The sequence below is a fragment of the Ovis aries genome, chromosome 2 (assembly GCF_016772045.2).
Source record: "Ovis aries strain OAR_USU_Benz2616 breed Rambouillet chromosome 2, ARS-UI_Ramb_v3.0, whole genome shotgun sequence".
NCBI lineage: Eukaryota > Metazoa > Chordata > Mammalia > Artiodactyla > Bovidae > Ovis > Ovis aries.
Window position 1 is genome coordinate 199,600,474 of NC_056055.1, and position 27,586 is coordinate 199,628,059.

At 43.7% G+C, this 27,586-nt stretch overlaps 1 protein-coding gene across 7 annotated transcripts in view; it reads right to left on the minus strand.

Annotated features, from left to right (window-relative positions):
- The window catches only part of ANKRD44 (ankyrin repeat domain 44), a 313,666-nt gene extending 288,089 nt beyond the window's left edge, over positions 1-25,577 (minus strand). For 6 of the 7 annotated variants that reach the window (XM_027965056.2, XM_027965055.2, XM_042244028.2 and 3 more), the window contains exon 1: positions 25,469-25,577. In XM_027965056.2, coding sequence (XP_027820857.1) covers positions 25,469-25,495 — 27 coding nt within the window. In that variant the 5' untranslated portion in view covers positions 25,496-25,577. Of the gene's footprint in view, positions 6,491-25,468 lie in introns of those variants that run through there. The other variant, XM_060410152.1, reaches the window with a different exon arrangement.
- Between the last annotated feature and the right edge of the window lie 2,009 nt (positions 25,578-27,586).

The following is a 27,586-nucleotide window of genomic DNA, read 5'->3' on the forward strand; positions in this document are numbered from 1 at the left end:
GTGCTGCAGTCCATGGGGTTGCAAAGAATTGGACATGACTGAGTGACTAAACCGAACTAGTCAAGCTACACCCCACTATATTAAACAGCAAGTTAGCAACATCACTTCCTCATTTTCCAAACACATCTGCTGCTGCTGCTGCTGCTACGTCGCTTCAGTCATGTCCAACTCTGTGCGACCCCATAGATGGCAGCGCACCAGGCTCCCCCATCCCTGGGATTCTCCAGGCAAGAACACTGGAGTGGGTTGCCATTTCCTTCTCCAATGCATGAAAGTGAAAAGTGAAAGTGAAGTCGCTCAGTCTTGTCTGACTCCTAGCGACCCCGTGAACTGCAGCCTACCAGACTCCTCCATCCATGGGATTTGCCAGGCAAGAGTACTGGAAGAGGTACTTTACATCCTATTGTTCGCTTTGGAAATTAGGAGTCTCAAATGTCAATTACCTAGGGGCTCATGTCTTATATGAGGGCTGCCAATGGTTTTCCAGTTTTAGTTAAGTGAAGTAATTCCCAGTAATTGGCCACGCGGAAGAAAATGAATAGAAAGTTGGATAACTATCTCTCAAAAAGGTTCAGGACATTGTCTCTTTGATGGATTGAGGGGTACAGAGAAACTAAAACTAAATGGCTTTCACAGAATTTACAAACTTGAAATATCTATATTTTACTCTGGAGATAATAAAGCATCAGGCCTTATATAAACAGGCACATAACAAAAAGTTTTAAAAATTTAGTAAGAACCAAAAAGAAAAGTGCCTTCAAAGATGGACAAACATCTATACCTAGTGACATTAACAGATGGAACTCACTTCAGTGAGACCTATTTGCAAACAATATCAAAGATGTGCACACCAAGAATGAACAAGAGTCCCCCTGGCCTCTGTTAGGCCACCAGGATTCCTCAGAGATTTCCCTGCATTTTGATCTAGAGGTTTCCAAGTACTGTCCCTCAGGTTATCCATGTTCTGTGACCAGGTCCAAGTTGCCTAACCATGAAAATCAAACAATGGAGTCTTTTTCCCAGTTCTTAGAAGGAAAAAAATAATTATGTATACTGTCATATAGATATGACATTTATTCTCTAAGTTTTCTCATTAATTTCTCTAAAACCTTAGCATCTACCACCATATGACCTCACAAGAAATGAAGGCAACATATACTCAGAAACTACATGTGTATATTTAGACAAAATTCTAGAAATATGATAATTGTTAAATTTTAACTACTAACAATAGAAATATATTTTCTTCTAGTTGAGCAGGGCCTGTTCCATATGACAGAAGCAGCAATATTCCAGTTTTGTGGCACTCCAAACAATGGGCACCTTGAAACCCACCCAGGAGTTTTAGGCCCTGGGCGAGTTTCTTACTCACTAGCCTCTAGTCAAATCTCTAGGCCCACTTACAGACATCCTGCAAGAAGCAATGAAAAACTAGGGAGTTCGAGTTGAGCAAGGCCTGTGGGCCCTGGTGAATTCCACTGTAAGATGTCCACCAAGCTCCACAAACCCTCCTGCCACAGGAGTGTGGCTGCAACCATGCAGACCAAGAGTCAGTCTATGGAGCATGTATGACTCCATAAAAGCTACCGGTGGCATCAAGATCCCCCCTGCTCCTCTTCCGGGTTCTGATCTGTACACAGTAGCCCACCTGTGATGGAGCCACTGGAGGAACAGGATCAAAGTGTGGGAAATCAAGGGTTAAAGTGACTTGCCGAGCTATGGGAAATATTCTAGCTGGATGTTGAAGCTTTAATGCTTGGCTCTAATAGGGTAATGACTCTCACTCCTTTCTCATAAACATGCTAAGTACGTTTTTACTTTCTCCAGAAACCAAATCCCTCTGTGACTTTATGACTTACTGCCATAACCAAGAGCCTCTTACGCTATTAACAGTCTAGTGTCACAGCCCTAAGGACTTGGCCTGTGTAAGTCTTAGGCATGCCCCCCTCACAAATTCCTGCAAAATAAACCCTGGTTAAACAGATCACAGAGAAACAAAAAGGAAAGAAAATACAAACTCTATTTGTGGCTGACAAAAAACCTGCACAGAGCTTAAAGAAATGAACAAAATACAATATCAGAGTCTAAAGAAGAGATGTCAATGCAGTCACCTCTGGGGCAAAATCAAGGTTGTCAGTTTTCATCACTGAGCACTAGTGGAAGTGATTCAACAATTCCAACTCCCACACTAAATCCCTGAGTCCAAGATCTAATTCTGGGTTAGTCTGATAGAGCTGCCTACCCCAATTTACAGAGAAAAGGGGCAGGCTGGATAATTTGGCACAAGGCAGAGACCCCTTCCATTTGGCCATTGTAGCTGGTTGACTAACATAGTCGTTTGCTACTCTACAAGAGCTTTCCATGACACTATTAAAGCACATTATCCTTTCCAAACGTTTTTTCCCTCAATAGAGCCCATTTCCACCTTGCAATAAAATTAAGCAAGGTGGTGGTTTAGTCACTCAGTAGTGTCTGACTCATGCGAACCCGTAAATGACAGACGCCAGGTTCCTCTGTCCCTGGGATTACCATTTCCTTTTCCAGGGGATATTCCCAACCCAGGGATCAAGCCTGGGTCTTCTGCAGTGCAGGCAGGCTCTTTACCAACTAAGCCACCATTCTATTTAATACTAGTTCTCTTGATCTGAAAGCAATCTTTTTTTCAATCCAAAGACCTCTTTTAATGCTATCAAAATGGCAGTCAAAGTTGGTTTACAATCTTTAAGTAATTTCTAAGGATAGAAAGCATCTCTACTTACTACACCTTGTTGTGTTGTTTTTTTTTTTTAATGCTTCTCAGTTCTCCTAGAAATATTTAAACAACCTAAAGTACTGGTGTACTTGTGAAGCTGAACATTTGGTTTTCATCCAAACTGTTAAAAAAAAATATGCAACTTTGGTAAGCATGAAAAGACCATAGAATGGAAACAGATTTAAGATCCCTTAAAGTTCCAAAATTTTCTTATCCTATGATATTTTAAAAAGGAATCTATCCAACTATCTGACATTCTAGAAAAGGCAACATTATGGAAATAATGAGATCAATGGTTCTAAAAGTTAGGGAAGATGGATGAATGGGAAGAACACAGAGGGCTTTTAAAAGGGTGGTGAAATTCCCCTGTGTGATACTATAATGGTGGACACATGTCATTAAATATTTGACAAAACCCGTAGACTGCACAATACTGAAAGTGAACTCTAATGTAAACTATAGACTTTGGGTGATAATGATGTGTCAGTCCAGGTTCAGGGATTGGAACAAATATACCACCCTTGTTCCACATGCTGCGAGGGGATGAGGTTGTCAGGACAGGTGGCCGGGAGTATGGTAGAACTCTGTCATTTTGGCTCTTATCTGCTGTAAACCCAAAACTGTTCTAAAAAACAAAATCTTTGTTTAAAGAAGTAGTAACATTGCTACACAGTCTAAGTAATTACAGGTATATATTCAGGTATATATCCTCCAACTGAAATTTAAAAAAAAAATAGGTAGAATACTTGAGGAAGAGGTTAAAACTCCTGCCGCCAGAAAAAAAGTGTAAAGAAAAGTCACTGTGCTGTCGCGCCTGTCTTGTGGCGTCACAGAATACTTGGCAGAACAGACGCGTTTCTGTTTGGCCTAGAGATGAGCAAGAGGAACCAGCAACACTAGTCATCAGAAGGTGAGCATTCTCTTTGAAGAGCCATGTTTGACACTGTTGAAATACTGCACAGAAATGCCAGGCAAAGCCATTCAACATACACATACAACCAGTACAGCATTTTTAATTTTATGTCTAGATATCTCACCTCATTTTTGGTAAAATAACTTCCCAGATATAATATCTATTTCCATCTTAAAGAATCAGGGGATTTGTTAGCTAATTTCAGAATTGACGAACTAAATAACTATCAGATGTACTCCCACAAGCAGCTGCTTTGCTAAAAAAATGTTACAAAAGCAGAAATCTAGGTCTTTAAGGGTGTTGGAGAAGACTCTTTGAGAGTCCTTTGGACTTCAAAGAGATCAAAGCAGTCAATCCTAAAGGAAATCAATCCTGAACATTCATTGGAAGGACTGATGCTGAAGCTCCAATACTTTGGCCACCTGATGTGAAGGGCCAACTCATTTGAAAAGACCCTGATGCTGAGAAAGATTGAAGACAGGAGGAGAAGGGGACGACAGAGGACGAGACGGTTGGATGGCATCACCGACTGAATGGACACAAGTGTGAGCAAGCTCCAGGAGATGGTGAAGGACAGGGAAGCCTGGAGTGCTGCAGTCCATGGGGTCACAGAGTTGGACATGACTGAGCAACTGAACAACAACAAAAAGGTCTTTAAATATAATAAATGAGCTTTCCAAGACATCAAATTCTAATTAAACTTTAAATTTTAATGAGAAACACCACTGCTAACTAACATCCTGCAATTACTATGGTACAGAGTCGAATATGCAGAGGAGCATACAGACACCAGATTCAACACATGAGAGGAGTCTTCCCAAGCATCAGAGTTTCACAAGTCAGAGGGATAAGTTCTCAAAACATCCATACACATGAAGCAAAAGTTTCATCAAGGATCTAGTTACTAGAATTCACCTTCAGAAACAAACAGATCATAAAAGAAATGTTATTTGGGTTAATTAGTTTAAAAATCTTCTAAGTGAGAATATACGTAAAGCCCTACTACGTACCCCTCCACCTTACCTTCAGAGAAGGCAATGGCACCCCACTCCAGTACTCTTGCCTGGAAAATCCCATGGATGGAGGAGCCTGGTGGACTGCAGTCCATGGAGTCACGAAGAGTCAGACACGACTGAGCGACTTCACTTTCACTTTTCACTTTCATGCACTGGAGAAGGAAATGGCAGCCCACTCCAGTGTTCTTGCCTGGAGAATCCGAGGGACGGGGGAGCCTGGTAGGCTGCCATCTATGGGGTCGCACAGAGTCGGACACGACTGAAGTGATTAGCAGCAGCAGCCAACCTTACCTTCAAAAGTTCATTTTAACACATGAGTCCAGTTTTTCAAAATTGTAAACACAAGCTTTACAAAGGAGATATACTGCCTATGAGAATTGACTAGAATACCTCATTCACACCTGAGGTGACCCAGCTGGCCAATGGATGGGACTCTGGGAGCACAGGGATGCACAGGTCACCCCCCATGATGACATCATCTCTTCCAGCGTTGCCTCACCTCTCAAGGAGTGGCTTCATGCAGGGACCCTGCACCCCTGGAGCATGGGAAGCTTCAGGGAGAGGTTTGCAGGTACAGGCTGTGTGTAGAAATCATGGTCTACATCCTTGGCTTCCAAGTGTCTACCTTTCCAAAAGGCATCTAACAACAAAGGTCCATCTAGTCAAAGCTACGGTTTTTCCAGTAGTCAGGTACAGATGTGAGAGTTGGACCATAAAGAAAGCTGAGCACAGAAGAATTGATGCTTTTGAACTGTGGTGTTGGGGAAGACTCTTGAGAGTCCCTTGGACTGCAAGGAGATCCAACCAGTCCATCCTAAAGGAGATCAGTCCTGGCTGTTCATTTGGAGGACTGATGTTGAAGCTGAAACTTCAATACTTTGGCCACCTGATGCGAAGAACTGACTCACTGGAAAAGACCCTGATGCTAGGAAAGATTGAAGGCAGGAGGAGAAGGGAAAGACAGAAGACGAGATGGTTGGATGGCATCACTGACTCTATGGACATGAGTATGAGCAAGCTCTGGGAGTTGGTGATGGACAGGGAAGCCTGCTATGCTGCAGTCCATGGGGTCGAAAAGAGTCAGACACGACTGAGCGACTGGACTGAACTGAACTGTGGTTCAGGTGACCCCATAGATGGAAGCCCACCAGGCTCCCCCGTCCCTGGGATTCTCCAGGCAAGAACACTGGAGTGGGTTGCCATTTCCTTCTCCAATGCATGAAAATGAAAAGTGAAAGTGAAGTCGCCCAGTCGTGTCCAACTCTCCATGACCCCAGGGACTGCAGCCTACCAGGCTCCTCCATCCATGGGATTTTCCAGGCAAGAGTACTGGAGTGGGGTGCCATTGCCTTCTCCGTGTGGTTCAGGAGTGTGCTTTTTTTTCTGCTTTTTACTGCTTCTTCACATCCCTCTCTTGAGGATCTTTCTTTTCCCACGTGACAAAAGGCAGACTTACCCCTCACACATTCTGATTCTGACTGAGGGAACTGCCTGCAAGGTGTTAAACTTGCTGGTGCCAATAAACAGGCACATTCAAAATACTGCAGGTCAAGAGAGCTTTCTCTGAAGAACACCCCATACCATCCCAGCAATTACATTCTCCACAAATGTGAATTAACTTAAAACAAGAAAGCAAGCCTCATCCAGAGATTAAGAAAAGCATTTCAAACAAGAATGTTTGACTTCACATATTTTGTTAATAATTTATCAAACTTTATAATATGTTTATGTTTTGACAAATTGTTCATATAGATAAACTCAATCCAGAAATCTATTAAATTCTTACCACCTTAGGATCATATTTTTATTGCGAAGTATCACTGGATAATCAGAGTGGGGTTTTTTTTGACACATTATGTTTGGTAAAATTCTGTGTGAGAAAGTAGAATGGAAGTATGAATTCAAGGAGGAAAAGGAACAATATAAAAAGTTCCTACTATTAAACTGCTTGTTCCTGTATTTTTAAGTGATGATGGAGTATATCAAATCACAACGTGTTTAAATTCCCTTCTTTACATTTTAAACAGTAATAACGCTATTTTAAAAGTCAATATTTACATTATACAGGAATCACACCCTTTGTAGCTTTCTAACTTTATAATGAAAACCTAAAAAATGTGCAAGGGAAAACATAGTTATAAAAATCTTTCAGAGGTGAAAGTTGAGAATAAAGAATGTTGCAGAGCTGTTCTTAAGCATCATTAGATGACCCAGCTTGGCCCTCCGTTTGGTCCCCGCAGTATCAATGGTGGAAATCATATTCTGCCTCTTTTGGGCCTGAATAAGTTCAATACTTTAAATCAAACACCCACACTAACAGTGACTTCCTGTGCAAGTCTTTAAAGAGCTGTTTCGGTTAAAGCCCATCTAAAATCTTGCAAATATTTTTAAAAAAAAAAAAAGATGATAACCAAACATTTCCTCCTGTACTATTTCCTTGACTGAGGGTGGGGACTTAGGGAGAGGCTATTTCAGATCTGTTCACATCATGACACAATGGGCCATCAGTCACACAATTCTTGATTATTCCTATTTAACAGGGAATCAAGGGGAAAACATCCACTAAAACACTTTGGCAATATTTTCCACCACCAATCCTTTTACTAGGGCTATTTATATAACAAAATCTTAATCACATCCTATCCTTTCTGGCTTCATTTTAATGATTTCAGAAAGAGGAAAGAGAGTAGGAAGGAACCAGGAAGGATGGTGGGGAAGGAGAAAACACAGCAGCAGAAACTGGCGCTGGATCATTCATTCATTCAATCAGTAGTTGCTGATAGCCTACTATCAGGCTCGCCAGAGCCCTGCACACTGAAAAGCGGGAAGCACAGACACTTTTCCCCTAGAAGAGAAGGGCAAATAAACGGCTTAGCTTCCACCTTCCCAAGCCCCACACTAATCAAGGAGCTAAAAATGGCTTAAAACCAGAAGTGAGAGGCTCAACCACCACAAAACTTGCCGAGTCCATGTAAGAAGGAAAATGAAAGTACTCATTAAATACGTCTGTATTTAGGCATGTCTGAAGATTAGACAGTTCCGTGAAAAACATTCTCTTCAGATGGCAATTTCAGATATTTCCCATGAAATTCAAAAAACAAAGAACACTGCGGAGGCATTCTGGGGGTGAGGGCATGGGAAACCCTTAGTATTTCAGCAGTTCTCCCAGTCACAAGTGTTTTCAAACAAGAATGAGTTTCCATGGCCTTCAGTGTATCACAGTTATTCACCCAAAGTTGAACATGAGGCAATATTCTTTCGGCCCCGTACACAGTGGGCTCACTCTTCTAGACCAGCTTAGAAGTGGGTGATAACAATTCTGATCTGGACGGTACAGATGACATGACTCTAGAACCACATAATAATTATCAGGCGGCAGACTTCAGCACTCTGTCCTGGGGTGTTTATACAGTGTTTCAAGCTGTATCCTAAATATAACTGTAGAAGTGACACACGGTTTCACAAGTGCTGTTTAAGAACAGGATAGGCAAACGAAATGCACCGCAGGCTGAGCTAGGGGAAAAACAAGAAGTCTACCCCGACTGAGAGTCAGTAAGCCAAGCAACATCCAGCGGCCTCGGTTTCTCCCTCTGAAAACTGAGGATTCTAGAGTTCACGTGCCTCCTCCACATGCTTTATAATACTGTTCAGAAAATGGTGGAAGTCTTCGGATACTTTAGGTACAAAGTTTCTATCAATGTTTTCTAAAGTTATGCACTACAAGAAGTTCCTCACAAATCTTCTTAAACAAGTCCCTACAGTCTTAATTCTCTCTGTAGGCTCAGAAGAGAAAAATCAAGTTAACTTTTAGATGAAAAACCACAATATTGTGATTATCCTCCAGTTAAATTATTTTTTTTTAAAAAGATGACGTGAGTTGACTGACCACCCTTCTGCTCCTCATTAACCAATTCAAGGTGCCCATCTTCTCCCAAGATCAAAGAGAACTGGCACAGGAAGAGTTTTAGAATAACTCAAATGGCTCTGGAAGTGCAAGAATAGAACGTAAATTCTCTTTACAACTATAATGACATGCACATTGGAAACCACACAAAAACATACACACTCACCCAAACTCATAATGCACACAGAAACTATCAGACTTAGCTTCAGAGAGAACTTCCTAGAAGAGTCAGAAAATCAGATAAGTAGATACTATTGATATTTATTTCTTAAATTTATAATCTCCATTTGTAAGAGTTAACTATATCCTTTAAATTACTTAATTGTTTAAACTGGCTCTTTATAAAACTAAAACCATTTTCATGCTCACATTAATCTGGAGTTCCTACTCAAAGAAACTAAAGATAGTATTTTTAGCACACAATGGGAAATAATATTAAGATTTCTGTTTCGCTCTTAAAAATAAGCAGTAAAGTTCTCCTCCCCTGTCTTGGCTCTCTTGGAGTATCAAAAGTATATTTTAACTGTTTCTGAGTCCACATGTGGAATTTAAAAATCCAGTTTAAAAGGCAAATCATTTAAAATATAAACACATGACTTCCTTTTCTATAGTGATTCCTAGAGGGAGGGAAAAAAGTCTGAGTACAAACAAACTGTTTAAAGAGGTTTTGTTTTTTTTTTTAATTAAAAGCATACGACAAAAGTTAACTAAGCTTCTGCTTTCTCCTGGAAAAAAAATAAAGGCAAGACTCCCGCATCTTAATCTAATTAAATCTAACTTAAAGTTCAGTTTAGGTAATACCAAGACTGTAAGAGGGCAGCCCTCAATTTCTGAAGAAATTTCCAAGTGTGTGCTTGCATTAGAGCAAGGGTTGGCAGACTTTCTGCAAAGAGTCAGTAAATATTTTCAATGCTGCAGGTCATATAGGCTCTGTCACAAGGACTGCCCTCTCATGGCCTGAAAGCACCCCACAGACAGTACATAAACAAATAAGAGAGGCTAGATTCTGTTTTATTTATGGACTCTGAAATGTGAATGTCATATAATTTTCATGTGCGTCAAAATATTACTCTTTGATCTCTTTCAACCACTTAAAAATGTAAAACCTGTTCTTCTCACAGGCCATGTAGGCGGTAGGCTGAACCTGGCCTGTGCACAGTGAGTGGTCTGCCAGCCTCTGAGTCAATGTCATAGAAGATTGGATTGGGGGGGTGGGGGTCAGCTCATCTTAGTCAATGTCCTTAGCACATAAAGGAAACTGAGGCCCAGAGAGGCGTGATGACCACCAGGATCTCCCAGCAAATTCACAACAGAAATGGAGGTGAGAATTAGACCTCAGGAAAGGCTAATTGAAAGGTAAAGCAGTGATGAAGAAATGCCCGTCTTGAGTTCAGCTCAAATGGACAGGCAGTGGGTGTTCAACACCAGAGATGTCACAGCAAACTAGTCACCAGCAATAGGAGCCTTCAATACCTGCCCACCCACTATGTAAAACAATTTATCAGTTGCCTGCCCACTACACTGATTCTGGGAGAAGGCAATGGCACCCCACTCCAGTACTCTGGACTGAGAGACTTCACTTTCACTTTTCACTTTCATGCATTGGAGAAGGAAATGGCAACCCACTCCAGCGTTCTTGCCTGGAGAATCCCAGGGACGGGGGAGCCTGGTGGGCTGCCGTCTATGGGGTCGCATAGAGTCGGACACGACTGAAGCGACTTAGCAGCAGCACACTGATTCTGAGGGTTCTGTATCAGCAGTGAGGACCCAAAGATGAGCCAGATACCCATCAGCCTGACTCCGGTCTTCTGGGTACACAGCCCTGCTCATTTCTTCTGCAGCCAAAACAACAACCTCCACTTTGGTTATTCTGATCCTAGAACGCCAAGAAAAAAGGTCAATGTGGCCAAAGAGCAGAGATCAATGTTAAAAATTATTTTAAAGAACAGAGTAGAGAAAGGACGGCCAGCTTCAACCTACCTTCAACAGCATGCCCAACAGCATCTCAGAAACCAACATGGTCAACCTCCCTCTCATACCTACTTCCTTCCCTCTTTTTTAAAATATGTTTGTCTCTTCCTATTAATATTTTTCTTTCTTTAATCTTCTCTTTTTTCTTTTTTTGGTGGGGCGTCTCTGATGGCTCAAACGGTAAAGAACCCACCTTCAATGCAGGAGACCTAGGTTCAAACCCCTGGAGAAGGGACTGTACCAATTCTTATTTTCATTTTCCCTTCACTCTTTTTATTTTGCCCTACACTTTCACTGGGTATAAACTCAACTGAAATATACTTTAAAATTAAAATACACACATGTATTCAATGATTAATTTACCTCCTCTCTAAATAGCATTCTGTAGTTTTAAGAGAAAAAAAAGACTCCAAATTAAAGTGACTTTTTACAAAGGATCTATCATCTCTTTTAATCACTTTTTTTTTTCCAGAGAAATTTAGGGTTTTCTATCCTATTCATTCAAGGCTTGAAGTTTTACACCAGTGCTACCAGAGTTTTTTAGAAATTCCATTATGATGATATTTTACGAAGATTGCTCTATCAACTATTTTGTTCTTACACACTTCCTCAGAAAAGACACCGTTATATACTTCTGTGAAGAGGAAGTGGCATTCTTATAAGCAATTTTCAGTTCTTTTTGACAACTTAAATCAAGAATGACTGCAAACACCTCAGAATTTTTTCAATGCACAATTATTCTCCTATCTAAACATAAGATTCTTCAAATTAAGTGAATTGATGTGTTTAAAATGAAAGAAAAAAGAAGGACCAAAATGCTACAATTCAAATCTCTGGATAGAGATTTCACAATAATAAAACACTTCCTACTAACATTGTTTAAGCTAGAGAGAAAGCTGACCAGATAAATGGGCATAAACTTAAAACATAATCAAAATCATATTTTAATTGAAATTAAAGAGCTGAAATTGACCCTAGAGAGCTAGTCTCTTCAATCTGACAGAAGAGGAACCAACTAGAGAGATCAAAGACTACTGAGTGCCTACCGTGAGCCACTTGTTGGACAAAGGCTTTTCTCACTTGATTTCCACAACTTTCCCATCAAGTATTTATTACACCTATTTTATCATCAAGGAAAGTGGTGTCATGGCAAGACTGATACAGCTAGTTAGGAGCAGAGATGTTCTTATAGCCCAGATTTCCAGGTATCGATTTAAGGATCCTTTTAACTATGCCACTCCCATGTAATATTTTTGGAAATTGCTCATTGTGATGTCACAATATTTTAAAACATTTTAAATATAGAAAGAGAGTACCCTAGAAACTTGACATAAGACTCTTTGCTAAAGGACAGAGCTCCTCAAAACAAGATTATTCCTTCTTGACTGCTAAGAAAAGGAGCATTAGCAGTTAAACGTTACATGCACCTCATGGGCCCCAAGACATAATTGTACTGAGGCTCCTAGGCACCTAAAACCCCATTCACTTGGCTTCTAAATGACTTCATGACAGAATCATTGATTCAAGTTGTAGCTGGCCATTTCTCAAGTTTATAGTCTATTCTGATATCTGGACTCCATTAAGAAGGATAGGGAAAGATTTTCACACTTGCAGAAATAAATGAAGATATTTCAGCACGCCTAAAGAAACACTGAAATCCCTGGAGCAAGGAGCAACACCCATTTCCTGTTCAGGTAAGAAGAGAGGCTGCCGGGAGGGTGGGGACAGCAGGGTCATTAAAATGGAGCCCTATAACTGCTTGCTGTCTTAAAAAAAAACTACCAGAATTAAATAGAAATGAGGTTAAAATGTTAATGTAACAAAATGATTTTTGGCAACTCTGGTATCTCAGATTGCCCTGGAAAAACCTTACCCTGAAAGAGTTCACAAAAACAAGCCTGGTCTTCTTGTGACTTTAAGGCAGATACTCAAATATCTGACTGGAGTCATGAGGGCCACTTTCACTAAGTCAACAGGTGGGGTGAACCTCACAACTCACTCAGAAGCAAACTGCTTTAGTCAACAAAACTAGCAGAACTGTGTGCTTTTCTGACAATCAAAAGGATTCTAAAAATTCAACTGAAGATATTCCATCAAGTGAGAGTAAAGGGCTCAGAAGGGGCACAAAAGGAGCCAGAAGTGAAAGAAAGGGAAACCATTTCCAGAAAGAGTAAGTCACTAAAATATTTTAAGTGTCCTGGTCAAATATTAAGGGTTTGTGGGGGATTTCTTGTTTTCTATGATAAGGATCCTCTTTTTAAACATAACCACAATACCATAATCATTCTTTAAGTCATCAAAGAGCCAGTCAGGATCCAAATGTCTCCAACCATCTCTTAGAAGTATGTTAGTTTGCATCAGAATCCAATTAGTCTTAATTCTCATTTAATCTATATATTTCCCCTCCATCTTTCTTTTTTCTTGCCCTTTTTAAGAAATGAGGTCTTGTTGTAGAATCCCCATAGTCGGCATTTTTTAACTTAAAAAATGTATTAAGGCTTCCCTGGTGGCTCAGTGGTAAAGAATCCACCTTCAAATGCTAGAGACACAGATTTGCTACCCAGTCTGGGAAAACCCCACATGCCGCGGAGCAACTAAGCCCATACGCCACAGCTACTGAGCCTGTGCTCTAGAGCCCAGGAACCGCAACTGCTGAAGCCCGAGCGCCCCAGAGCCCGCGCTCCATAACAAGAGAAGCCAACAGTGAGAAGCCTGTGCGCAGCAACTGCAGAGTAACCCCTGCTCGCCGCAACTAGAGAAAAGCCCACGCAGCAACAAAAGCCCAGCACAACAACAAATAATTACTATTTTTTACTGTATTAGGTTAAAAACAGGCCATCTCTAGACCTACTACATTATTCCATCAATGTCCCATACCATGAAGACTATCCAGTCTCTTTCAGTGAGGTCCATGCTACTCCAGGATACATGTCTGTCCAAAAAAAAAATGTTGCCATGACAAGTAATATATGCAACATTCTATTCAAGTACTAGAGGGTGTCATGGAGACAGAAGACCCATAGCTAACACCTTACCTTATGCTATAGTACTTTTGGAACAAACTGGGGTACAAGTTAGTTTTTAAAAGATCATGCCTAAGCAACAAATGGAAATAATGAGCTCTGTCCAAATGCAAACTCACGTAGGTCTCCAAGAGAGGACACATAGTACCTATCAGAAGAACTCAAGTGAGAAAGATTCGTTATTAATAATATACATACACCTCTCCTATCAAGTTTGCACATTAACTATTTCTTCCTTTAATTCTTCTGCCTTACTAGAATGAACTCGGTGCTTCAGTAAATACACAGCCCTCAAATACATGGTATGCCACTCATCTGGGATGTGTTCCACCCACAACTTGCTGCTTAAATAATTTCTTTCTTCAAGGACCAGTTGGACTCTCTAGCTCCTGGAAACCTTTACCCATTTCTAGACTCCTGGAGTCCCTAATTAGTACCCCAAAAATGTAGTCTAAACCTGCACTATAGCTGTGTTGAGAATAACAGTGCACATGTATTAAATAAAGATTTGAGAAAGGCCTTCCGTATACAAGGCATTCAAGGTCATCTCTAACAAGACCATGAGTTCCATGGGGAAAAAGGTCTCTTGTGATGCTATACCTATTTCAGGAGGCTAGAAGCACAGTGGCTAAGAATATGTACTTGAAGTCAAGCTTGCACAAATGTGTTGAATCACAGACTCATAATTACTTAACCTCTCAGATCTTTTTCATCATCTGTAAAATAGAATGATAACAGCCAGTCTTTCATAGAAATGTTGTTAGGATCAAATCACATAAAGCATGAGTATCAACCTGTCTTCAGTTCAGTTGCTCAGTTGTATCTGACTCTGCAACCCCATGAACCACAGCACACCAGGCCTCTCAGTCCATCACCAACTCCTGGAGTTTACCCAAACTCATGCCCATTGAGTGGGTGATGCCATCCAGCCATCTCATCCTCTGTCGTCCCCTTCTCCTCCTGCCCTCAATCGTTCCCAGCATCAGGGTCTTTTCAAATGAGTCAGCTCTTCACATCAGGTGGCCAAAGTATTAGAGCTTCAGCTTCAACATCAGTCCTTCCAATGAACACCCAGGACTGATCTCCTTTAGGATGGACTGGTTGGATCTCCTTGCAGTCCAAGAGACTCTCAAGAGTCTTCTCCAACACTACAGTTCAAAAGCAGCAATTCTTCTGTGTTCAGCTTTCTTTATAGTCCAACTCTCACATCCATACATGACTACTGGAAAACCACAGCCTTGACTAGACAGACTTTTGTTGACAAAACAATGTCTCTGCTTTTTAATATGCTGTCTAGGTTGGTCATAACTTTCCTTCCAAGGAGTAAGCGTCTTTTAATTTCATGGCTGCAACCACCATCTGCAGTGATTTTGGAGCCCAAAAAAAGTCAGCCACTGTTTCCAGTTTCCCCATTATCTTGTCTCCTCATTACCAATTCTCTCTAGTCTTATCTGTTCTTATTCTTTATGGAAAGAAGAGGAGTAGAGGACTCCAACAGAGTTACCGCCACCGAGATGGAGTTCAAACACTCCTTGACGGTTTGAATACATGGAAGATACACTTTGCCATGGGTGTGAGTGTCCCTTCCCAAAATATTTAGGATCCCTTTTCCTAGTGTCACCCTGATACTTTCCCTGTGAAGAAATGGAACTTGCTCATAACTAAATACAATGTAAACCTATCTCCATCCAAATTTAAAAAGAGGGGAAACAAGAAAAAAAAAGACCAAAAATGATATTTTATCTTCTGATGGGGCCAATGGATGTATGGATGTGAAAGCTGGACTATAAAGAAAGCTGAGTGCTGAAAAACTGATGCTTTTGAACTGTGGTGTTGGAGAAGACTCTTGAGAGGCCCTTGGACTGCAAGGAGATCAAACCAGTCAATCCTAAAGGAAACCAGTCCTGAATATTCATTGGAAAGATTGATGCTGAAGTTGAAACTCCAATACTTTGGCCACCTGATGCAAAGAACCAACTCATTGGAAAAGACCTTGATGCTGGGAAGGACTGAAAGCAGGAGAAGAAGGGTATGACAGAAGATGAGATGGTTGGATGGCATCACTAATGCAATGGACATAGTTTGAGCAGGCTCCGGGAGCTGGTGATGGACAGGGAAGCCTGGCGTGCTGCAGTCCATGGGGTCACAAAGTCAGACACGACTGAGCAACTGAACTGAACTGGGGCCAAAAATTTACTTTTGAATGGAAACCCAAGAAGCTCTGCTTACAGAAGCTTTTCCAAATTTCTGAGTACCTCATGAGTAAAAATCTTTTGAACATGAACATATATACACATATATACATATTTATTTCACTTAAATAGTTATTGAGCATTCACTGTGTGCATTACACTGTTCTAAATGCTTGTAATTAATAAAGACTTTTGTTGCTGTTGTTCATTCTGTTGAGCATTTAGGAAGTCGGGCCTGAGGCAGAAGTGCACCTGGCATGACCAACTGTTACTGAAACCCTGTACCTGTGCCCAAAGCACAGTGAGGTCAAACAATGCCAGAACCAAGCTTGGAACAGAGCAAGGGTCACTGCAGGGCCATGCCAAGGAGACGGGTGGCACATGCCTTTAAAACCCCAAACTCCCCAAAAGCTTTTATTAAAGCTCCTTTCTAGGAAAGGTGAGGGAGGTGCCTGGTTAGTTGTTGCAAACTTCTTGGTATCAGATCCTTTGCTCTTGAAGTCAAGCCATGGTCAGGTAACAATGTTCCTGCAAATCTTCGCCAAATGTTATTCTCCATTCTGACAAGAAAGGACAAAGTCCCAAGGCTCAAATTTCACCCTTCGAGGTCCAGATCCTGGCTAAGAGAAGAGAGATCTCAGCTGGCAGCTCCCTCAGGGCAGGGTCCCCACGTCTTGCCCAGCCATTATCAATGATGAAGCTGGGCGCCCAGGACACAACTGGCCCTCAGGTTCCTCAGGCCACCCAAAGCAGGGTAGGGGGAATGCAGATCCCACAGACTGCAACCTACGCAGACTGCTGCTGCTATTAGGTTGCAGAGACAGGGATTGGGGAGAGCTTCACTGCTGCCTCAAGGCCTGGGCCAAGGCTAGTGGGTGGCCTTGGTGAGGGCTCTGGAGCCCTGCAGGACAGAGCACCCAGCATGCTCCCTGGGCCCCCCAGCGCACCTGCTAACCAGAAGCCAGTGGGTGTGCTGGAAGGCTCCAGGGAGAAGGCTGGTATCAGCCTCTTACCTCACTCCCCACCTGACAACCACCACGCCCACCAACTGTTAGCTGAATGGCCCACTAACTGTGGCTTGTTGACTGTTAGCTCCTTGGGGGACGGGCCCCATTGTGCTGACCAATTGCTGAGCAGGACCACTAATGGTAGCTCATTGACAGTTGGCTGTTTGTAGGCAGGGCCCACTGTGGTGCTGACCAATGGCTGAGCAGGACTGCTAACAGTTCCAATGTGAAGTGGGCTGGGCTGGGCTGGGCAGGTTACTGGCACACAGCAACACCCGAATGTTAAGGGCTGTGCTCAGCAGAGCTCTATTACACACTGAACAGTGAGGAGGCTGGTGTGCTGGAGCCAGGGAGAGAGGAGAAGAGACATGGCTGCACAGGTGAATGGCAGAGGTGAGTGGAGGGGACCCGGTGTGACACCCCAGACAACAGGTTTTACTCTGGCTGAGACTGGAGGACTTTGAACAGGGAAGCTACGTGATCTCAGATCCATCCCACTGACAGCTATGCTGAATAGAGTCCAGGGGCCAAGGCTGGATGGGGAAGACTGATCAGACTGCTACTGCAATAATCTAAGAGATAGTTTGGCCAAAGTGGCAAAAAGTGGAAAGGAGAGCTGAGAGGCTTTTATAGTGCTGGTATACAACATATGTTAAAAATAAAAAATAATTAAGGATTTTTAAAAGAAATATTCTAATATTTCCTTTCTCAAACTCAGTAAGACATCCCACTCACCCCTGGAGTGGAGGTGCCCCCTCTTCTCTTGGAGACCACTGTTTAACAATAATTGGTTGGTGGACTTGTCTCAGTTAACCTGAATTTCTGCCTGGCTTTCTGTTGTAACACTTGTCCTGTGTTCACGTCCCATCTTTCTCTTCATTCTGCCAGTCTTAGATACCAAAACAAGTTTCCTCCACAGACTGAGCATACCTACCATACAGAGAACATTGATCGTATGTAGGAATTCCCTTCTTGTAAAATCTGTGGTCTTTGGGTCCATTGCACACAGTATCTGGGTGGGGCCAATGGTTGAGAAACAGACTTGTTAGAACCAGATGTTATGGTGGAGTTCAACAGAACAGGATTAAGAGAATCCAAGCTGTTTGCTAAAGCAGCCCCCTCTGCTGAAGACTACAGCGGCCCCAGCTCACCACAGCTCTCAACAGAAAAACCTGGGGTCTACAAGTTCGCTCCCCTTGCCCACAAGAGGCTCAAGGAGTCTCAAAGGCCACACTGAGAAAAGCCCTAAGGGTTCTGAACATGCCCTAAAAGATGGCATTTTAGGGGAAAGGACCCCTGATTCTTCGGCAGAACTGTGGGTGCTGGAAGGAAAATCAGAAGTTCATGGAAGGCAGATACTTTTTGAAACCAGATTCCATGAGTTTAGAAGAGGTTGATACTGAAGTACCTGGGGTGCTGCTCTCTCAGAATGTTAAAATGCTGGAAGAATTTAGAAGACTCTCCACCCACCCACTCCCATGCAACAAAGAAACTAACGCCAGGAGTTGTCCAAAGCTGCACAACTGGAGAGAAAAAAACCATGAGTAGAATCCAGATCTTTGTATTCCTAGTCAAGAGTTATTTTAAAAATAAATGAAAGCAAAATTAAAGCAATTTAGCATAGAAATCTTTAGAAACAGGTTATAACTGTGATTAAATGTTGCATGAGACATGGGTTCGATCCCCGATCCAGGAAGATCCCACATGCTGTGGAGCAACTAAGCCAGTGCACCACAACTACTGGGCCTGCGCTCTAGCATCCATGCTCTGCAACAAAAGCAGCCACTACAGCGAGAAGCCCACACACCGCAACTAGAGCAGCCCTCGCTCGCCACACCTAGAGAAGAGCCCACAGGCAACAAAGACCAGAACAGCCAAATAAATAAATACAATTAAAAAAAAAAATATATATATATATATATACACCTTAGAAAGTTACACAGGAGCGTGAAGGAGGGGATTAGAGACAAACGAGAACCAAGAAATATAAGCAAACATTGACTTAGTAGAGCTTAAAATGGCCCAAAAGTGGACTACATGATTATTTTCTTTGCTTGGCCCAATTAATAGAGTACTAGACAATTTTGTTTTCAAAAGGAGAGACAAGTGAAAGAACCGTTAAAAGTTATGATATCATCATAAAAAACTAGAGTTGTGAGTCATTAATTTCAACCACTTGGGCTACCAACTCTCTTAGAAGCATGAACACTGAAAAAAAACCCTGCTCTCCTAACTTCTGATGGCAGAGCACAAGGCAAAGATGATGTTGGCCAAAGGGTAGTAAAAGTGAAGTGAAGTCACTCAGTTGTGTCCAACTCTTTGCAACCCCATAGACTGTAGCGTACCAGGCTTCTCTGTCCATGGGATTTTCCAGGCAACAGTACTGGAGTGGATTGCCATTTCCTTCTCCAGGGGATCTTCCCAACCCAGGGCTCGAACCTGGGTCTCCCACATTGTAGACAGATGCTTTACCGTCTGAGCCACCAGGGAAGTCCTAAGGGTAGTAAAGGAATAGTCAATAAAACTGATCATCTATAAAATGAATAATCTTAGATAATCTTGGATTATCTATAAAATAAAACTGGGGGACAGGGCAGGAATCAGTTCCCAAATTATTGACTTTGGAACTGGATGTTAACTATTTGACTTGGTTACCTGAGGAGCTCAATTAGAGTTCATCTGCATACACCCTCCTTGGCCACTATACCACCAGCACCACCACCACCCATGGAGGGGTAGTCACACAGCAAGGGGGTGGAGCCTGGGCACTGGAGAGGCAGCCAGTCCATTCTCTTCATTTTATAAAGAGGAGCCTCAGGCCCACAGGGAGAAGGCAATGGCATCCCACTCCAGTACTCTTGCCTGGAAAATCCCATGCACAGAGGAGCCTGGTAGGCTGCAGTCCATGGGGTCGAAGAATCAGACATGACTGAGTGGCTTCACTTTCACTTTTCACTTTCAAGCATTGGAGAAGGAAATGGCAACCCACCATTGGAACTCCAGTGTTCTTGCCTGCAGAATCCCAGGGACGGGGGAACCTGATGAGCTGCCGTCTCTGGGGTCGCACAGACTTGGACACGACTGAAGTGACTTAGCAGCAGCAGCAGGCTCACAGAGGCTAACCTGACTGGCCAAGGGTTGGCTGAGGCACAACATATGTCACCCCTCCCTTATCCCATGTCCACAGCAAACAATGATCATCAATCACCACACTTTCCCCATCTCCGGCTGCAGAAGCCACAGTGCTACTGACATATCCCTCCTGCAACCTCCCTCCTGCACCCCACACCCACCCGTTCCCAGCTAGCTGGTCAAAGCTAACGTACGAGAACAAACCCAGTTTCCAACTCTGGCCTTACATAAGGTCATAAAACAGTCTTTATTATACCTGCTTCAGTATAAATCCGACTGGAAAGCGAGTGACTAGTCTCACTATTACTGTTAAGTCTGAAGTGAGCAAACATAGTCTAAGTGGTATGACCATGTGTCCAGGTTTACTGGGGACAGCCACACCTGTTTCCTCAACCTAATATTTAATAGTACCCTGTATCATTCTCAAAGGTGTCCCAGTTTGAATCAAAATAATATGGCCATCCATGTTCTATGTAACTCCTAATCAACCATAAACACATATCTGTTTTTTAAGTACATAGTGTTTCAGGGGGTGGGGGGAATTGACCCAGTCACCAGCAGTTTTACAGGGCATTTTCAAATAATACTAAACACAAATAATCCTTGGAAGGGCCCTGTTACTATTCCCACCAACTTCTATTATATATTGAGCTTCAATATGGAATTTTCCTTGGGAAAAAACAAAAAGAACCATAGTTTATGCAAGTTTGGAAACCACAGATTATCAGATCTCTGTAGCCCCTGTTTTTAAATTATTTCATGTTCTACTTTCACCTATAAAAATTCACATTATATTGATAACAAAAGAAGCCATTCCTTTAAAAAGAAGGAATCTTTTTAAAAAATGTTTCAGGCCTGTTGCTGGCACAAACAAGTGTGCCTTTTTTTAGTTTATATTTACTCTCTATTTAGAGAAAAAGAGGAAATAAAAGTTGACACCTTAAAAAAAGTTTCAGTCAATCCAGGGCTAGACCTTGTGTACCGCTGTTGTATCTACACTAAAGCAGCCAGTTGCGTATTGGCAGGCATAAATTTCAATTTATTTGGAAAAGCCATTGGTCTAAACATCATAGGTATAACCTTTATGCTCAAGAGAAAGATATCATCAGGTAGAAATTTTAAATTCTCACCTGGCTATCTAGACAGAAGGCTAGAGGGAAGTATATCATAGCTCTGAGTAAACAGATATAGAGACTTCAGATGGTTTAAACAGGTTTTCTTTTGGGTTATCTAGCTTTCTGATTTTTCTACAATGATCATAGTTCATTTGCTAATGACCAAGAAAAAAACAATCACCAACTCACCAATCAACACATCATTCTCTAGGGTAGGGAGGTGAAAGGCAAACAGGATAAGTCAGGCACTAGTCTGGCAGGAGTAGAGACCTCAGAACAGCTCCTAACTCTGCCATACCTACTGTGGGAGTCTGGCTCACCTGATGGCTTCCCGGTAAATAAGAGCAGGCATCTGTAAGGGCTTCAGCTACACTGCCCTTTCAACTATTATAAGTACAGCCATGTGGTTAGAGCCCCACCTGTGCAATCAGACTGCTGTACAGGACACTGCACTCCATCACATACTGGGTGAGTGACCTCAAACAAGTCAATTAGCCTCTTTATTCATCTGTAAAGCAGGAATCACACCACCACCTACCTCCTTGTATGGCTGTGAAGATTAAGACAAATGATTCACGGCAAGGGCCCAGCATATAATAAGATCACAATAATATAAGCCATTATTAGGTCTCTGCCATGAAACACCAGTCCTCAAGTGCACTCCCCAAACCACGTGACTGCATCTCAAAACAACCAGAGAAGGGTCCAAAGAATGAAGCTTTTATTTTCCCTTCTCTGCTGAAGGCAGGACTGGACACAGAGTTTGCTATAAGCCCAGCGCTGCTGGGAGGACAAGGGCAGCCCAGTAAAACATGTAATGTGCCCCACACTATGGTCTAGAAACACTGCTTTCAAAGTTGCAGGATTTCCAGTTTCTTGCCACTGCCACAGCTGCCAGCCATTGCCTTTGGCAAGGAGGTGAGTGACTAAAATATGAGCCAGGACTTGGCAAGAGGACACCAAACCAGAAGGCCTCCAGGCAGGAAGCTCCAAAAAGGGCCACCTACAGCAAGAATCCTAGAGAAGGAGATGGCATTCTGCTGTCATTAGCAAATTCAGGAAAGAATGGTGAACATTTCAAAGGTCCGACAGAACTTACCATTCTGCTTCAGAACTTTGAAAAACTTTGGGGAGGAGGTACCAGGCCAGGTTGAAGATATGACATTCTTAAAATCACTGCAATGTCTTCACTATATGACATAAAGAACACCCCCCTCATCCCATAAAGTTCAATATTGCAAGGAATTTCACATCTATCTTTAACTAAGATGTATTACATTTAGATGTAAAGAAATTCTTCCCAAACTTAAAATTCTCACTTTATAAAGATATAAATAAAATCCCAATATCCATCGATGAGGAAATAATTACCTTGTTATGTTAATTACATAGGTGAGTGTGTTCTGTGCTGTATAGGGTGATCAGCTTGTCCTGATTTGCCTAGAATCTCCTGGTTTTAGTACCAAAAGTCCCATATCCTTGAAAACCCCTCAGTCTTGGCAAACCAGGAAGATCAGTCCCCCTAACGCTGTAAGAAAAATGATGTGTATTGTGTGAAGGGGAAAACAGAAGAGACACAGTTACAAATGCAGAAGTGCTCAATGCGAAGTCTATTTGCAGCAATAGCTCCTAGTTCCTTTTCATAGTGAAAAAAGAAAAAAAAACTAAACCCCACACTTGCCTCTCCCTTCCTCCTTTCTTTTAACTCTCCCAAAACAGAGCTCGGAAAAGGCATTTTCCTCCTCTTGCATGACAGAGATGTCAGCGAGGGACTGACTACTGAGGAGGTGACCACCATCGCCAGCAAGCTCCTGCACCCAGTTTCAGCAGGACAGGAAATGCCAATTCTTTCATATACACATGAAACTTAACTATTATAAACCAGTTATGTCAATTAAACAAATTATAAAACTCAAAAACAAAAATCTAAATAATAAAACAAAAAAACCCAAGACAACTAGTGATTCAGGTTATTAACACAAGAATGTGTCTTCATACTAAAAGTCCAAGAACTTTGACAAAAACAAGATCCACCTTGCAAACAGGGCATTAAACAAATGAGAGAGAATTAACACGTGATTGTTTTAATACACAGCTGAGTGGAGAGCGAGGCATTTCTACAAACTCGTAAGGTCCAGATCTGAAGCAGGTGGTTCCCTACCATAACGGTGAAGCAAAGCTCCTGTAGTAGGAGTTTAAGCAAAGGATTTTAAGCCTCTGATGAGGTTAAGAACCAGCTTCTAAGAATTTAGAGTTTCAAACTGAAAGGTAAGACTATATAAGGCAAGAAAGACCACACAGTTCCTGGACCTAAGGCCTCCCAGAAACCATAATTGTTCACCACTCTACCCCACCCAGTCCACCTCCTCTCCCTCAGGCTTTGCCCCATAGGCTGTCAACTTCTAGGTGTCCATGAATCTTAGAACTCCTTAGTTTCCTGTTATGCAGCAGGAGATGGAATCAAATAAACATTATACAACCCTTTCTTGCCCTCCACAGTGAGACTAGTTTGTTGGGGGAAGGGTGGGGATGTATTCAAAAACACTTTAAAAGAGAAACTCTTTGAAAAGTTCTACTCGGACAAGTCCTGGAGAATAACTTTCTAAAATCAAAAAATACTTTTCACCAGGGTTGATCCTGATTTAGCAGAGGATGCCTTCTTGTCAGCCTTTCAACACAGCTGATGACAAGACAGCAGGAGATATCAACCATCCCTAGAAGAAAGGACAGAAATCTGGAAGGCAGGAGACAGGAGTGCATCTCTGCCCTACAAGTCCAAGAGCTGTGTCCTTGAGGAAGACTTGCTTCTCTTGTCTAGACCTCAGTTTCTTTGTTAAAAAATTAAGGATTTGGGTGAAGATCACCTTTGGCATCCCTTCCAGCTCTAAAGTTCTATGTAAAATTCTTTTGTGTATGTGAAAATGACAACACCTATTAGAAGCATTTTGTGTACTTTGAAGATGAATATTTAGAGATTAACAGAGAAGTAGAGTAACTTGCAATGGCAAAAGATAACATGACCAAGGCAGACTAAAATCGAAAGATTTAAAACAAATGTCTAACAGTTGTCAAAGTATGTGACTAAAAGGTGGGGGGTTGGGGGTAGGGCTAAACTAATATCAACTTACAAGTACTCTTAAATGCTCTGGAACCAATGGAAACAAATAGATTCATCACTACCAGCTGCTCCTCCTGCTAAATTTAACGATAAGGTTCATTTTAATTCAGTGATCCCTCCCCCATATAAAAAGAAAATTTTTAAAGCCTGTAAATACAGAAAGCAAAGCAAAACTTTGACTCTAAAGGCAGGAGAACAAATTACTGTGGTGATTGATTGCACTTAAGTCTCAGGAAGTTCTGGCTAGATACTGAGGACAGGGAGGCACCAGATGCAACCCACTTGAGAAGTATGAGATGTTTAAACACCAAGGGCTGGCATGTTTGACCGCCTGTGTCAAAGTCAAGTCTGCCTCTCCGCCTACCAGGACCTCAAAACAATGTTCATTTCACTATCCATGAATAAATGGCAAAAGAAATAAAAGGAAGCTGTTTCCTTTTTTCGTAGGAGGAGTTACAGAGTTTTGTCATACAACTTGGCTGGGCGCTTGTGTCAATGCCCTCAGAGCAGCAGCGTCCGAAAAGGTAGGGGTGTCTCGTGCCTCAGACCTCCAGCGAGGACTGTCAACCGAGCTAGCAAACATCCCCACCTCTCCAAGCAAAGGGCTCTAGAGCTACCCCGTGCTATGGCTTAGCCGGAAAGCGACAAAGCTCATCAACACAGGCAGAGGGTAGCCCACCGACTGTGAGTGGAACCCCGGGCCGAACTTCACCTCCTCTAGGGACAGCCGTGCCTGAGATCTCCATCGTGCACGACGCACACACAGCCCCTGGGCTACCAAAGAGGAAGTCAGGGTGTCACGTCAAAAGGATAAAGACAGCCCGACCACACGAGAGCCACGGTCTGGGCCGGTCTCCAGCTTGGCTGGGAAAAGGGTCCCAGGCTGCGATCCTTCTCCCTCTCCATCCACCTTCCTCTTCCCGGCGGCGCGCATCAGCCTCTCTCCCGCCCGCCCGGGCTGGAGGAGCCCAAGCTGCGCAGCGCCGGAGGAGCACCTCGAGCCTCCCCTCCCCCTGCCCAGCCCGGGCCCGTGGACAACGCACCCCCGCACGCCAGCTAGAGCCCCGCCGCCCCTTCCCCAACCCCCGGGGCGCCCCAGCCGCCGAGCCGAGCGCGCAGTTCCGACGGCCCAGGGCGGGGACCGAGCCGGGGAGGAGGGCTGCAGCCGCCGGCTTTCGGAGCAGCCGGCGGCCGCACACACTCCTCCCCTTCGCCGCGAGTAAACAGCTCGCGGGCGCGCTCCGTGCCGCGCCCCCATCCCCCTGCCGGGGCTCCGCGCCGCCCTGCGCCCGCGCGTCCCGCCCGCCGGCGCCGCCGCCCCCTACCTGGTCGGTGAGTTTGAGCACTGCCATTCTTCCGCTCCTTCGCGCGCACACACATACAGGTCCCCGGTCCGCAGATGTCACGCCAGGAGCCGGGGAAGCGGAAGGGATTGCCAAGGGAAGGGAAAAAAATCTGGCTCCCGAATTTGACAGCCCTCCCCCTGCTCCTCCTCCTCCTCCGCCTTCTCCTCCTCCTCCCGCCGAGAGGCTGACACTGGCTAGTAGGGTTTGCAGCCGAGCCCGCCCGCCTTTATACAGGAAGTACCGGCTGCTGCCAGCCGGGCCGCCACTGACATCACCGCGCGTTGCCTCGCTCGCCGCCGCGCCGCCTGGGCCGACGCTGCCTCCTGCCGCCCGCGGGCGCGCCTCGCAGCCCGCGGCTCAGGGTGCTCCCCGGCTCCCGCACCGGGCGCGCCACGGTAGGGTCAGACTGCCGCCTGCTTTCCGCACCTGCACACTGCGCGCGGGCTAGCGGGACCGGGCCCCCCGGTCGCCCACGCTGCCCCCCACGCAGAGCGTACACGTTTAGAGGCCCCCGGGCTGGGGAGGGGTGGGGGGTTGCTGATCGTGACCCCTCCCCTCGCCCTGTCTCACACACCGTCCCCCCCCCCACACACACACACACACAACCTCGTGAGCACTCCCTGTGGATACACCCGAGGGGCAATAAAGGCTGCATTCACTTGTAGCCAATTTCAAATCAGGAGATTGGACCACACGCCTTCCTCTAAACCTCTCCCTAGTCCGGAATCCGCCCAGCTCTTCAAATCATCCCACCTGGTCAGGGACCGCAAGGCTGGTGCTCTCTTTGTTTAATACAAGGAGACCCTGACTCATTCTTTAGCTAGTTTTTGTGAAACTCTTGGAGGGTAGGGAGGTGGGGCTCTGGCCCTTTTACCTTGTTCTCCAGCTACCTCCCTGCTAGACACGCAGAACCCCATCGTTAAATTCAAACATTGGGTTTTGATTTGGGGACGAAGAAGATGGAGCAACGTTACAGGAGAAGAAAAGGTCTTGTACTGCTGCGTTAATTGGTTTTTTGAGGGTTTCCACCAGTTGACCCACTCATTTCTACAAAATCCAGTTACCCTACTCTTCAACAGATAGAAGACCCAGCTGTAAAAGAGCATGGGACACACACACAACAGTAGTATATGTAATCATAGTAAAGTGTTAACCAGACCACCTGACCTGCCTCTTGAGAAATCTGTATGCAGGTCAGAAAGCAACAGTTAGAACTGGACATGGAACAACAGACTGGTTCCAAATAGGAAAAGGAGTACGTCAAAGCTGTATATTGTCACCCTGCTTATTTAATTTATATGCAGAGTACACCATGAGAAACACTGGACTGGAAGAAACACAGGCTGGAATCAAGATTGCCGGGAGAAATATCTATAACATCAGATATGCAGATGACACCACCCTTATGGCAGAAAGTGAAGAGGAACTCAAAAGCCTCTTGATGAAAGTGAAAGAGGAGAGTGAAAAAGTTGACTTAAAGTTCAACATTCAGAAAACGAAGATCATGGCATCTGGTCCCATCACTTCATGGGAAATAGATGGGGAAACAGTGGAAACAGTGTCAGACTTTATTTTTTGGGCTCCAAACTCACTGCAGATGGTGACTGCAGCCATGAAATTAAAAGACACTCCTTGGAAGAAAAGTTATGACCAACCTAGATAGCATATTCAAAAGCAGAGACATTACTTTGCCGACGAAGGTCCATCTAGTCAAGGCTATGGTTTTTCCTGTGGTCATGTATGGATGTGAGAGTTGGACTGTGAAGAAGGCTGAGCACCAAAGAATTGATGCTTTTGAACTGTGGTGTTGGAGAAGACTTTTGAGAGTCCCTTGGACTGCAAGGAGATCCAACCAGTCCATTCTGAAGGAGATCAGCCCTGGGATTTCCTTCGCAGGAATGATGCTAAAGCTGAAGCTCCAGTACTTTGGCCACCTCATGTGAAGAGTTGACTCACTGGAAAAGACTTTGATGCTGAGAGGGGTTGGGGGCAGGAGGAGAAGAGGACGACAGAGGATGAGATGGCTGGATGGCATCACAGACTCGATGGACGTGAGTCTGAGTGAACTCCAGGAGTTGGTGATGGACAGGGAGGCCT